The 14622-nt window shown below is 43.6% G+C and overlaps 1 protein-coding gene across 1 annotated transcript in view; it reads left to right on the top strand.

Annotated features, from left to right (window-relative positions):
- Positions 1 to 14622, top strand: part of LOC144782041 (cytochrome P450 2G1-like) — a 519896-nt gene that overhangs the window by 229499 nt on the left and 275775 nt on the right. The window contains exon 6 of the mRNA XM_078661170.1: positions 3797 to 3973. Coding sequence (XP_078517296.1) covers positions 3797 to 3973 — 177 coding nt within the window. The remainder of the gene's footprint in view (positions 1 to 3796; positions 3974 to 14622) is intronic.

The raw sequence follows: 14622 nt of genomic DNA, 5'->3' as shown, positions 1-14622 counted from the left end.
GGGGATGAAGGTACCTTTTTCCACACCATATGGGAATGCCCCAAAATCAAGGAATACTGGACGCGGGTGATGAGGACAATGTCACAATCGGCGGGAGTATCGTTAGTACCAGAGCCCAAACGGTGTTTGTTAAATATATGGGAACCTAATGACCTAACCCGTCAGGCTCAGAGCTGGGCTATGCGGGGGATCATGATCGCTAAGCGGAATGTAGCCCAGAAATGGGGGACAGCGGAGGCGCCGACGCTTACTGCATGGAGTAGAGACATAGATGCGGCCATGCTAGCTGAAAGAACGGTGTTTATCACTCGGGAGTGTCCTCAAAAGTGGAGTAAAATCAGGGAGCCCTGGAACAAATTTAGGGGGGATATATGTGATCCACAGCCCGAGCAAGACGATGGGGATTCTGACTCGGAATGACAAAAGTGTCCATGTACATTGTAAGTGGGGCTACAAGCGTAATGATGGTATGGAACGGGGTGTACTTTAAAAGTATTGTTTGTGCTTCTGTGTACTGTAAAGGTATTGTTTGTGTTTTTGTGTATTGTTATCCTTTGCTGAAACGCTATGTACACAGTGTATATATTGCATTGCAATTAAGAAAAAGAAAATAATCCAAACGAAATCTGGTCAATAGAAATCGCTCGTGGGTCGACAAAGGCCACATAAGATTTGGCTCGGTAGATGGAGTAGTTTTAAGCATCACAAATTTGCGGACACTAGGTTTACACAGCTCTACCCCATCTCTACCAAGTTTTTTAAGAGAGATAAAAGTCTTCTTTACAAATTCCACGTCCGCTACGGTAATAAGATCTGGCTTTGAAAAAAGGTCTGGTCGCCCCAGCTCTACAAAACAGCCCTAAATATATTTTAACCATGGAATGCGAACCATGTGGTCAAGGCCCAAAACTTCTCTCAATGGGCCAGATGTAGGTCGCCAATTACCGGTCGGTAACGGCCGATTTCGGCCGTTACCGACCGGTATTTGGTGATTGAGATGTAGGGGGCCTTAAATTTACCGATTCGGTATATTTACAGAATCGGTAAATTTACCGATTCTGTAAATTACCGATTCGGTAAATTTACCGAATCTCAATTTTGGGATGTAGGTGGCACTGAAAACAGTGCCACAGGCCCTTTAGGAGTCGGTATTTACCACCCAATCCCATTGGGTGGTAAAATACCGAATTCCAGTGTACATGCACATCTGTGCATGTACACCTATGCCATGTGACACACAGACATGCCCTTAGGGCATGTATGTGTGCCACATGGCAGACAAGCCTGCAATTGGGGTGCTACAGGGTGTCAAAGTGACACCCCGTTCCCCCTGCCAGGATTCGGTATTTACCGATTCTGTAAATACAGAATCGGTATTTCCCAATGATTCCTATGGTCTTCAAGGCCCATAGGAATCAATGGGAAATACCGATTTGGTATTTACAGAATCGGTAAATACCGAATATGTAAAATAAAAATTACCTACATCTGCCACCTTCCTATTTACCTACTCTTAAATACAGAATCGGTAAAATTCGGTATTTAAGAGTAGGTAAATCGGAATTACCTACATCTGGCCTAGGTCTTTATTTAACCAACAGTTGAGCCAAAACAACAACGGACGCATAGCCAAGTTATCACAAATAAATGGTAACCCTGTTTCTTCGTGGACAACTAAATTGGAGGTTCCTCTAGGGACCCCGAGAAGCTGTTTCAAAAAGGTGTTCTCCATCACCTGTAGACCATCTAGTGCTACGTAGCCCCATAATTCGCTCCCATAGCTAGCGATGGCAACACTTTTGGCCTGGTATATTTTCAACATTGCCGCAATAAGGCACTTACCCATCTTTGCTGCAAAGTTGATAATAGCTGTGTTTGCCCTTATAACCTCCCCCTTTTTTCTCTGAATAAGGGCCCCCCGTTCAGGTGGTCATCTACTAATACACCCAAGTATGAAAATGTCGTGGTCCAAGGCACTTTCTCACCACCCACTTTAAAGGGACACTGCTTCTTTGAACGTAACCCGACCTGCATGATATAAGATTTGGAATTACCTATAGCTAGATCGCGATCGGCCATGAAGCTCCGAAAGGAGTTTAGCAGGGTTTGAAGACCACTTGCTGTCCTGGCAATGAGGACTGCATCGTCCGCATAAAGCAGGATGGGCAGTCCTCGTCGCCCCACTTGTGGGAAATCAGCCCCTGTTTCTACCAAGATCTTATCCAGTTCGTTGATATATAAATTAAATAGAAACGGGGCCAAAATACAACCCTGTCGAACTCCCCTTTCAATTTTAAAAACCCTAGAGGGCCGAAGATCCTGCGCGAATCTGATGTTAGGCTTGGTGTCCCTTTGCAGATCCCCCCGGAAGGGGGAACGTCGTTCACGACGCAACTTTTAGCACGCAGTGCTATTACAACGCGGTCTTTAAATCGCATTCTATTACAACGCATGACTCTGGGGGGTGCTCAAGGATAGGGAATACTTTTAATTTACTATCCAACACCTTCCCTAGTGTCAACGGAGACTGGTGTTGGAATAGTAAATTAAAATATTCACTATCCAACACCCCTTTCTGTTATGCGTTGTAAAAGAATGCGTTATAAAAACCACGTTGTTACAGCATGCTTGCTAAAAGCATGTGTTGTAACAACGTACATCCCTTCTCATGCAGTACTTGTAAAACATGGCCCTAGCAGGAAGGCTGCAGAGTGATGTACAGAATCAAAGGTAAAGATGCAGTCAGTGAGTGAATGGAAGAGTAGCATGTTTCTGAGATAGTGGATTGTTTTCGCATTGTGATTTAGCGTTATTTAACAAAGTGGGTTTCATCTTTTTCCTAAATTGGAGAAGGTTTGTTAGAGTCCTGATGGATATGGGAATGTATTTCCACATTCTGGGTGCAACAATAGAGAAGGGCTTGTTCTTGCCCGATAACATCATTACCAGCACTTCACTACTCAGCCATTCCTAAATGTTGTGCTGCCCGTGGTTCTCCACATGATGTCTGGCACATGCGAGATGCTGTTCTCACTTCAACAGCCCCTATCACACTTACCTGGGCAAAGCAAAAACACAGTATCCTGCCAGTTAAGTGCTAAGAATGGCATCTGTGAATGGACTCAGCCATTTCCACTTCACAATCACAAGATAAGTCATGCCATGTCATACTGCTATGAGTGCCCACTGCACCCCATTCCTTTTTTCAAAATTTCTGGTTGTACATCAGCTAGATGACCCAAGGATATATCCTGGCGGGACATGATAATGTGCATCCCTACAATGGAGGAGTAAATAGAGCAGAAGAAGGACTTTTTTTTATAGCAGACATGTTGTTTTCAACATCATGAAGGAATAGCTCGCTATAGTATGGACTGCAATGAGAAAGGATTCAAAGGCATAGTATACAATGTTATAGTAAATGTAATAGTCACTGGCTTCCAAGACACTGAAATAAACATATATCCATGTTTACTTAGTGACAGAAACATAGGGCTGTATTGGGGAATAATTATGAAGCAGCTAAATTGAGACTTAAAGTACTTAAGATCCTTGGGCAAAAAGTATATTGTGCCTTAATGGTGCGGAAGAATTGTATTCTCCCAGGCACTAATCTGGTAAGATTCCATTTTCTGCTTGACTATATTTCGTTTTTTTTGCCTTTGCTGTTCATTCTTTCTCCCTTACAGCCTCTTTTTCTCTCTGTTTCTGTTTCTCTGCTCTTCGTCCTTTCTTTCCACCTCTTCTATTTGCTGCCTTGTAGATACATTAAAACTCCCCATTTTATTCTTTATAGCTGTATAATGTCATACCAGTAATCATGGACTACCTGCCAGGACCTCATCAGAGAACTTTGGAAGAATTCCAGACCTTGAAGACCTTTGTTCAAGAAAAGATTGAATCGCACCAGAGGACCTTAAACTCAGAATCTCCTCGGGACTTCATAGACTGTTTCCTGATGAAGTCAAACAAGGTAACCAAAACTATTTGGCGCCTCTGATCAGCCTGTGGAAGACAGCAGGGTATGAAATAATGTGTGGCTCTTTTATACTAAAGACATGGAACGAGAGACCTAAACATGAGTTTAGCCACCCTCCAGTCCATCCTCCGTGTCACATGACCAATGTCCTTTTAAATAAGTCTGAAACATAGACCTGTTCTTTAGCGCAGTTCGAATTCTCAACCAATTCGTTTTTATCTTGAGTGCCAGCAGTGTGAAGCTTATCATCCCGCAACAGTACTGGAGCTGGAATTGAGGTGGGAGTTGATATAGTTGGTACCTTTAGTACAGTTGTCATCTTGGGAGCAGTCTGGATAGGTTTTGTTGCTGTAGAAGGAAGACCTCAGTGAGGCTCTAATTGAACAGAGAGACTAGGTGCTTCTAAACTTTCACTCATCCTCTGGCTATCACTTAGCCGATGGACTCCTTTCTGAAGGTTTTTGTTCTTGTCTTTTTGCACCATACTCAGGTCATCTGGAGAGGGAGCATTGTTGTTATTGCCATTAGTAGGGAGTGCGCCCTACATTGGTCGCAAATTAGTTTCAGCTATCCCGCCCTTTGTTATTCTGGGTTTATCATGGTGACCTGTACCAGTTCCAGTTCCCGGTTGACGGGTTTCCATTTGGCGTATCTCAGAGGGTTGGTGTTACATCTTAATTTTACACCTACCATGGCCTCGTTAACACCCTCTTCATCTTCACTCACAGAGTGGAATCATTAGGTGCATCCTGTGTCTCTCTTGGCGCTTGTGTGGAACATAGGTTAATAGAGTAGCCAAAATTTAGGGCCATGTACACAAAAAAATGTTGTGGTAATAAATGGGCTGATTCGCAGAAATGGCCCTCTTGTGAATGCAAAAGGCATTCTGGTATTTATTAATCCCAAATTGTGATTAGTTATCACGTTACCGAATCGCATTTTGAAATTGCAAATACATACTTATTCGGTATTTTGAAGGGGGGTTTTAGGGCGTACCTTCCAACTACTCTATCTCAGTGGTATGCATTAATGTCTTGCAATCAAATTACGGTTGCAAAACACACATTTTTTACTGACTACTGAAGGGTAGTGGTAACCATTTGCAAATAGGAAAACAAACAAAAATATTTCTTAAGAGCATGGACCACTGTCTACTCTTAATAAATGAAACTTAAAAGTGACACAAACTCAAGAAGCACCCACGCAAAGGACTGGCAGTGATCCTGTGCCGGATCTGACCCCGGATCCTCCTTCCTTGACCCATCAACACCTGCAGTCTTCCATTGCTCCTGGTGAGCCCTAGAACTCTTGTGGAGCCTGTATCTGGATGCGTAAAACCTGCTGATCCCAAACACACATCCCAGATCGGGCCTCCTGGGATCCCACTGACCGTAGAGCAGTGCAGTGCAGTAGAGGCCTTCCGAGCAAACTGGGGCCTACCCTGCCGCCACTGAGGACCCCCCGGAGGCGTAACACCCGATATTCTGCGCAAGTGAACTTGGCTGTGGCATTATGTTTTAGTGGACGTTACAGTGGATGCCTGGTGGGGGCCCGACCCTAACTGCTGAGAGCTGCCAACCTGCTGCCTCACAATAACAACATGAATGCTCGCTCCCGACGGGCCACTATCCTGCCGCATTGGAGCTACCGCCCTGGTGAACAACAATTTATAGGTTGCAATCCACACACCCTACATTGTTTTCCCTCCAGAGGATCCCCTGACCAACACCCTACACGGGAGAGGCCCGCAGTACTTTGGCTTCTTCATCAAGGCCTCCTGGCTATCTCGCTCCTCAGTTAGAAGGGACCCGGCCTGGCAACCCCTGCTCCACTCACACCAAGGCCATGTCCAGGCCCGGCTCCGGCCCGCAACCAGAGGACCCGGGCGGTGGGATCCCGTTCTCCCTCTGGCCTCTGACCGCACTTGCCCGTCCCGAAGGAGCCTCCCTTGCAGCAAGGCCCACTCACCTGGCCCTCGGTGGTGACGTCCTACTCTGAACGTCGGGCCCCACCATTGATCCACCTTTTATCTGAATCTTGGAAAGCCCCTGTCCTGACATAATACATCGTAACTGAGCGCCCTGGTGACCCTCGACTAAGGACTCTGACCCAGAGGTACACCAGCTCTGACCTAGCAAGCCCTTCCTTCACCAATCATGGGGAGCGACTGCGGCCCTAAATCCTCCACCACCCACACACAAACAAAAATGGACCGGTTCACCACAGTGGACCAGGACCCCCAAAAGGGGTTGCAGGTGGCCTATCTCTTCCAGGTAACGACCTGGCCGCAATCCTCCAAGACATAGATGCATCTCAGACGTTAGTGGAGGAGTAGATCAGAGAAGTCCATATTTATTTTGGGGTGCACGCCCCGGAGCGCGCCCCGGTGCACGTACCGGTGCGCGTACCCTAAGGAAAAAAGAATGACAGAGATTCTTTAAAAATATAGGTTTATATTTTATAAATTAAAGGTAGTTCTAAAAAGAACTGTTGTTTTTATTCTTTTTGTTGTTTTATATTTTTTTATTGTTTTTTTGAACATTTTTTACTTTTTTTGACTTTTCGGAACAGTTTTATATTTTTTTGTATTTTGTAAGGGGAGAAACAAAAAACAGGGAATTCTAAATGGCTCAACTGGAGCAAAAAAAAAGGCGGAAAAAATTAATGTTTCCTTGGGCACTTGTGGTTATACCAAGCAAGGTTAATAAGTGTGATGCTTTGCTCACCATAGCATATTGTTTGTCCACAAAAAATACAAACCATTTTAAAATTGGAAAACTTTGTTTGTATGGTGGAGCATATCTCCCTAACTTCCGGTCCCGATGGGGTGGGAACATTAGTTTGGGAGGCGCTGGCAGAAGATTGGACAGGGTTTCTGGCCAGTTCCCTGACCTCTGCCCTAGCATAGTTATTTGGATGCCTGCGTTGCATATGCCTGATCATGGTGTGGTTGCCAAAGGAGTCTTTTTTGTTGGGATTCCCCCTTGACAGCTCCTGATGACATATTAAGCAGGTTGCCTTAGGCGCATTTACTTTTTTCTTGTCCTTGGGGATTGAAAAAAACTGCCAGATGATGTGCTCTTTAGGTTTGTAGGTAATATTGTCCTCTCGGAGGAATCTCCTCTCTTCCTCCTCCTCATCCTCCTCCTCTTCTTGATCTCCACCACTGTGAAGTTGTGGTGGTCCTTGTGGTGGTGGTGGTGGTGGTGGTGATCCAGAAGCTCCAGCAGCTGCAGCTAATGTAGCCATTTTCTACTGAAATAACTGCAGGTCTACCTCTCTCAAAGCACAAAGGTAGAATGAGGAAAAAAGGTGGGGTCTTTTATCATTTGGAAAAGAAAACTGTTCTGAACCAATGAAAAGTGTTATTTTTAGGACACATGACCTGGCCTTACATCATTAGGAAACCAAAAGTGAAATGAACCAATAAAAAGTTTTATTTTCAGGTCACATGACCCGACGCGCTTACGCTACGCGCCCCGGGGCGCGCCCGTAGTCGCGCCCCGGGGGCGCGTAGCATAAGCGCGTCAGGACGTTGTGCGATCGTATGCGCTCGCGTGCTTCCGGGTGCGCTTACGCAGTGCGTCATATGACGCATCACGCGGTTACGCGAAACGTCACGATGTTGTTATTGTTCGCGAGAATAGCGCTAACGGGACGCTCACCGGTACGCGCCCAGGGGCGCGCCAAAGCACTGCGCTTACCCGTGCGTTCACCGATACGCGCCCCGGGAGTGCTCCGGGGCAAAAAATGAAATAAAAAAAAATATTACATAATTATACAATATAAAATTTGTTATAAATTTTTTTACTTTTTATACCTATAGAGATTTGCTATTAAAAAACCATTGAAATTCACTGAAAAAACCATAGGTTTCACACCAGTTATAGTTAGGAATTAGCATTTAAAAAACCTATTAAATTCACTGAAAAAACCATAGGTTTCACACCAGTTATAGTTAGCTGGAAACTTTACTCGCATAAAACCATTGAAATTCCCACGTTATAGTTAGTTGGACTCACTATAACTTGCGCGTGCAATGCACTGCTGATGACGTCACATACTACATCACTCATGACATGGTCAGTGACATCACTCATGACATCACTGATGACACCATCCTTGGGACAGAGTGACAGACCTCCTTTCACTCTAATGTAACCCTTGAAACACATATTCAAAAATAGAAACTAACATTTTTTTTTAAATGGAGATACCCACACCAGTTACAACCAATTCAATAATTCCACCATCTATATACACATCCACTCATTCACTAACAGTTCTATATAGTCACTCATACACATACTCACTCATCATATGTAGTGATACACCTATACATCCTGTTACACACCAACAGTCATCCAAAAGAAACTCTCACACATACTCACACATGCAAATAAACTATTGAACGTCTATTTATTTGCATATACAGCTATACACACACTACCACCTTACTTCTAAGGAAACTTACACATACTTACTCTCTTAAACAATAACTTATAGAAACACATACTTATTTAAACAGGAACTCTTACAATCTCTTACTCTCACATGTATTCACTTATATACATCAATATTCACATATACTAGATTAAAACATATGTAGTTACTGATAAAGACACTAGTGAAACAGTCATTCACTCACTAACACACATATATACACACTCATCCACCCATACAGTCCTGCACATATGCTGTCTTCAAAAGACATACAAAGAGAGAGTCACCAATTCATGCATCTATGTGCTAAGTAATACCCCCACCAAACCATACAAACACTCATACTGATACTAAGAAAAACATCTAATAAACCATGTACATATGATAGAGCGCGCGAGGCCACCCGACCAATAGTTTCGCCGTTTCCGGCTTCAGGGCCCATATACTTTTCAAATCACCATATACATCGCTCAGGTGACTTCACGAGCTCTACCAAGTTGGTGTGTGTGTGTTCCCTGCTACCAATTTTCGGTGCACCCGACTTACCATCCACCGATGCGGGTGCCTAATGACCACAATGAATCAGGGAGCTAGCTGTAAAAGAAAGGCAGCAAAATACAAACCCAACCAATAACATTCAAATACTGTTTAAAATGACCACGGACAACTGGAAGTTTTAAAATGTTTATCTAAAGTTCATTATTTTCTTGCATGAGGTACAATAAAACAAGGCAATCAATAATCAAGATAACGTAAATCACATAGGCATAAAGAAATAATGACAGAGTAATCATCAAAGTACTAATAAAATGTAACGAGAAAAGATACTATGCAAGTCAGTATTATCTAAACAGGGATAGCCTAAGTGTGGGTGACTATAGGAGAGCTTATAATGAATAACACGCTTCACTTAAGGTGAATGGGCCTTTGAACAATCTAGGCAATGAAGTTCTAGACCATATCAGGAAATGACACACTGCTATGCAAAATATAATTTCTAACAAATGAGAAGACATAGGAATAAACTTATGGAAAAATATAAATGACTTTCAATAGTTGCAGAAAGGCATGGAAAATATCACATATGCAATGTTGAACTTTATTAAAGCAAAAGTTAGAAATTTAGAAGGTGCAAGATTTAAAGAGTTTTCAGAGCAATATTTACCTAGAAAGGTGTGGAAACCAAACCCTGGCCACGGGTCAGTTAAGGACAGGAAACCCTCAAGGAAGGATACCCCTCAAAGGACAGCAGGTGCAGAATGGACACCCAGGATAGGACAGGATACCCTCGGAATAGGAATCAGAACAGGACCCTCAGGACAGGACAGCAAACCCTCAGGACAGGACCCTCTTCAGGACAGGACCCTCTTCAGGACAGGACCGGAACCCACAGTTCGGAAGCAACGCCTGCGCTCCACCCGCTCTGCAGCTATCGATCAAGACCCCGATTGGGTCAGCGAACTCCCAGCTAAGTGCTTTGCCAGCACTTTAAGGTTCAGTAGAACCTTAGCCTATGGTCAAATTCGGACAGAGTGCTCCGCAGCGCTCTGTATCTTCAGTCACCTATTGAGTGCGTTGGGTCAGTGACAGGTCAGCTAAACCAGACAAGTCGGACGGTTCACTAGGTGAACCCAGGGTAGATATACAGTTTGGGGACAGTGTACCACCCCCCAATGTTGCAAAGTGTCAGAATCCCTCAATTTCGATTGGTCCTAAGGTAGGATTTGGGTAACACACCAATCACAATACAAGACTTGAAGCCTTCATTAACATATTTGGGTACCGCCTAGCAGGTTTGGGGTTCTCATGAGAACTGTGCAGGAAATTAACATTGTAACACATGAGGAGCAACATTCGCCGTTCTCGTAGCGCAGAGGTGGCTTTCCCAGGCGCATCTTGACTGTGGCTGCCAGCTGGCTGAGTTCCACTGTCCAAAGTGGCCACCTTTCAATGCTCCCTGGTCATGCGCAGAAGAGACCGTCAATATGGCTCCCAATCAGTTTGGACCCCCATTCCCCGCGGTACATGAAAAGTAAGCGAAAACAAGTTAATACATAATAATGTCATTATGAAAATACATCATAGGGTTTGTACTTTTAACTCATCATCAAGAAATAAAATTATTGCATTAAATGTTAGCTACATTGACACAATCACAAGAGCAGTGGCACGAGCAGTACCACATGATAAGCACAGCTATGAATTACGCATGCGCATAACTTTCCCTCCACTTCTGCAGACGCGTCAGGACACGTGAGTGTGGCTGACGCATGCGCAGTAACTAAAATACAAGCGGCGGCCATTTTAAAGGACACGGATTAAATTCATTAGAAATACACATAGGCAAGCTTCGGGAACTTCGCCTAAACAAAATAAATGTTAGTAAAACATACGCTTTGTTACCTTATTACACATAAACGAGGTTCTTGACTTCGGCAAGCCGCAAAATATGCGAAGCTTTGCTTCATCAATCCCCTCTTTGATGATATTTACTATCATCACAAAATATAATGGAACCAGATGCCAACTTTCTTTCATACTTTATAAAGTTCTATTTCTTCCAGCAGCCGTTCTAACTTTTCTCTCTCAGTTTTAGCAGGGTGAGAAGTCTTCACCTTTTTGTATATCTGATCATTCACTTCCTCTAATTCAATCTCATCCACACTTCGTTTCACTCCTCTTGCATTTACCTCGTGCTTTTTGGTGCGCTTGCGGCATTTACAGCATATGAAAATGGAAAGTATAATAAGACCTATAATACCAATTGGCATCAGAATTTTGAATAATAAGCTTTTACCTATGCTAGCAAGCCAATGACCTACATTTGAGAGACCATCTACCAGTCTCTTCCAGGCACTATCAACCTCGAGTGGTTTGAGTTCCTTTGCCAAATTAGTAATGTTTTTCACATATCTTTTGATCTGTACACTTTTATCCGGAATATAAGTGCAACAATGTTGCGCCTTCAACATCCGGCAGACTCCGCCCTCTTTCGCTAATAAGGTGTCAAGAGCAAGTCGATTTTGTAAAACCATTGATCTGATCGCAACCATTTCGGTATTGACCAGCAGAAATCCATGAGCTGTTTCAGTAGACAGCACATCTACTATAGTAGACAATTTGCAAATTCTGTGAGTGTTCAGAACCACTCCCACTCCAAGTATCAGTGCACTGAAAATACTACCCATAATTTCACCTATACTTTCTCTTTTACTACGCACTAAGCCATTAGTATCTTCATTGCTTCCAGCTTTTCCATTCACATGGTATATTTTCGGGAAGACAATGCCAAAGTAGCAGCTTCCATACCAGTGATCCGGCAATTTGAAATAAGCCTTGTCCCCACAAATATAATAAATTCCAGGAAACACAGGCTCTGACCCATTTTTGAAACCCCAACCTCCAATTACCTTGTAATTATGTTCGCATTCACTGGAACCAATGAAAACATTATTATAATAGCTAGTCTTCTCGCGGTGAAGACATAGCTTGCCTTTCTTTTCAAAATCCAGCAACAGAGCAGGACCCGCTCCACCAGATGAGGTGCCTTCCATGTTCTCTGCCCACTTTGGCTTTTTCTGACTTTCGTCATTAGCCTTCTTTTGAATTTTATTTCTCCTTTTCTCTGCCATGTTCAGGAACATCTTTTCCTGCTCACGCAAAGAACAAGTCAAGTTATCTCTGTGTGCGTCTGCTATGTCAATGTTACCTATAGTCAGAAAGTAGTCTCCCATATATCTTATGGTGTCAGTTTTGGTATGTACAGGATTCAAGTTCCCACGTATAGGAAGTTCAGAAAAGATCACGTCATTGTTAGAATAATAATACTGTAACGGTCCCCTTTTGTAAAATAAACTAGCTAAAATGCTACAGGAGATTCCATATGTCAATGGCAGGTGATGGTATGTCACGCCTTCAGCCACAGAAGTAGGTAGCTTCATGCAGACATAGCAATCTTCAATTTCCATAGTCTCTACATAGTGTATTAATAAGTTTGCGAAAACGTTTAAGTGTGTCTTGTTCTTAACTCCATGATAATGTAGTCCTCCCTCATCTGATGCTTCTAAGTTCTGTTTTGTTTGTCTCAAAGCTCTTTCATGTCGTGCTACACTCTGTGTTGTTAGCTCCTCATTGTCAGTATTTACAACTTCAGTAGGGACAATGTTAGTATCTTTACTTACAGCAAAGGGAATGAAAATTGTTAATCCTATCCAGATAACTATCAGTACTACTACACTACATATACACACCTTGCAACACGTCTTAAAACGGCTGCAACTAGGTCTACCATTCACCGTTGAATCAGACATTTTGGCTCAGAAGGAGTGTTCTCACCCCTCTTTTTGGCTTTTTACACAACTAGCTTACTTTGTGCAAATTCACGGTGGTTCGTCTTCCTCTTCAGCTGAGTACTCTGGGACGGGTTCTCCGTCGCTCACGTCAGTTATATCAAGATCTTCAAGCTCCTCCAAAACCAGTGTCCATTCAGGAGACTTGTACTTTTTGTTTTGTCTTTTTATTCGTTCACTCCTTCTTTTGGAAGAGTCTTCTTCTTGCTCTGCTATCCGAGCACTTCTTCTTGCTTCTGCACGTTTTTCTTCCACTGTCTTTATCCTTAGTCTCAATCTTTTTACAAACCTAGGCTCAAGGTTGTTTCTTTTCTTTAGTCTCTTAGTCGGTACTTGGACTTCACTTTCTTTTCTTATTCTCTTGTTCTCTTTATCTTGTGGTAATTCTTCTCCACTTTCTTCTCCTACTTCCCTTATCTGGCTAGTTCCAGGGCTAGCATCAAATTCTTCTGCCTGGTTGCTAATCTGGCCTTGTTCAGGAATATTTTGTTTTTGGCTTTCGATTGTCTCTGTTTCTGTTTCTGTTTCCTGAACCCGTTCTTTTAACCCTCTCTGATCCTGTTCAAGCACTTCGATCTCTTGATTTTCTTCTGCTTGAACTATCACTCTATTTCTAGTCTCTCCCTTATCTGCATCAGGTGTTAGCGGTGGTGTATCGAATACCTGCTCTGTCCCTGTCTGACCTTCTCCTTCCTCAGTTTTGATGTGAATCTCAAGCGGCTGAGGTTCTTCGCCTGTGCCTTGCTTTTCCTGACTAGTCCACTCTCTACCTTCACTAAGTCGTTCTCTTGTTCTGATAGGATCTTCGGTCAGATCAATCATCGGTATCCATTCTTCTGGCCATATGCTTGGCAGCTCGTCTTCAGCTACTCCTGGCTCAGTTTCCTGGACCTCTTCCACAGGCTGGTTTCTTGGCAGTTCGTAGTCAACTACTCCTGGGCCAACGTCTGCTGTTCCTGCAACCTGACTGGTGCTGGGCTGCTCGTTGTCAGTTGTTTCTGGTCTGGCTCCTTCAGGGTTCTCTGCTGGTTGCCCTTCTTCTTCAAATCCTCTGTCTGGTAATACCTTCTGGGTGTGTCCAGCGTGGATCCACTGGGGAACACCTGCGACTTTCACTGCAGTGGTTGTTACCAGGATTACTTGGCGTTTCTTTCCCCACCTTGGTGCCAGACAGCTTGATCGAGTGTGCTTCTTTATTTTGACCCAGTCTCCTGGAACCAAGCTGTGGAGAGGAGTCGTTGGATTGAGGATGCCGTCGTCTCCAATCTGGCGAGAGATAGAACGCACTTGGTCACCCAATCTTCTGCAGTATTCAAGCACCAAATCATCAGTAATACTCAACAGTTTGCTTCCTGGCACCCATGCTTGTCTCATCACTCTTCCCATAATGATTTCATGGGGACTTAGGCCTGTCTTGCGGTCAGGAACACTTCTCAGTCCCATTAAGACCAGAGGCAGGGCCTTCACCCAGGTCATGCCAGTAGCATCTGTCAGTTTTGCTAATCTGTTTTTGATAGTTCCATTTACTTGTTCCACTATTCCAGAAGCCTCTGGGTGGTATGCACAATGAAGTTTCTGCCTTATTCCAAAGGCCTTACAGAGTTCAGCCAGTATGTCATTCTGGAAATGTCCACCCTTATCTGATTCAATAATGTATGGTATTCCGAATCTAGGTATCAGTTCTTTTAGTAAACACTTCGCTACTGTCAGTGCGTCACTTTGGGGAGTAGGGTAAGCTTCCACCCATTTGGAAAATACGCAAACAATGACAAGGACATATCGCTTCCCTTCACAACGGGGCATGGTGATGAAATCAATCTGTATCCTTACAAAGGGACCCCCTGATCTCCC

The sequence above is a fragment of the Lissotriton helveticus genome, chromosome 9 (genome assembly GCF_964261635.1).
Source record: "Lissotriton helveticus chromosome 9, aLisHel1.1, whole genome shotgun sequence".
NCBI lineage: Eukaryota > Metazoa > Chordata > Amphibia > Caudata > Salamandridae > Lissotriton > Lissotriton helveticus.
The sequence above is the reverse complement of the archived record's forward strand: the minus strand, read 5'-3'. Positions and strand labels throughout refer to the sequence as shown.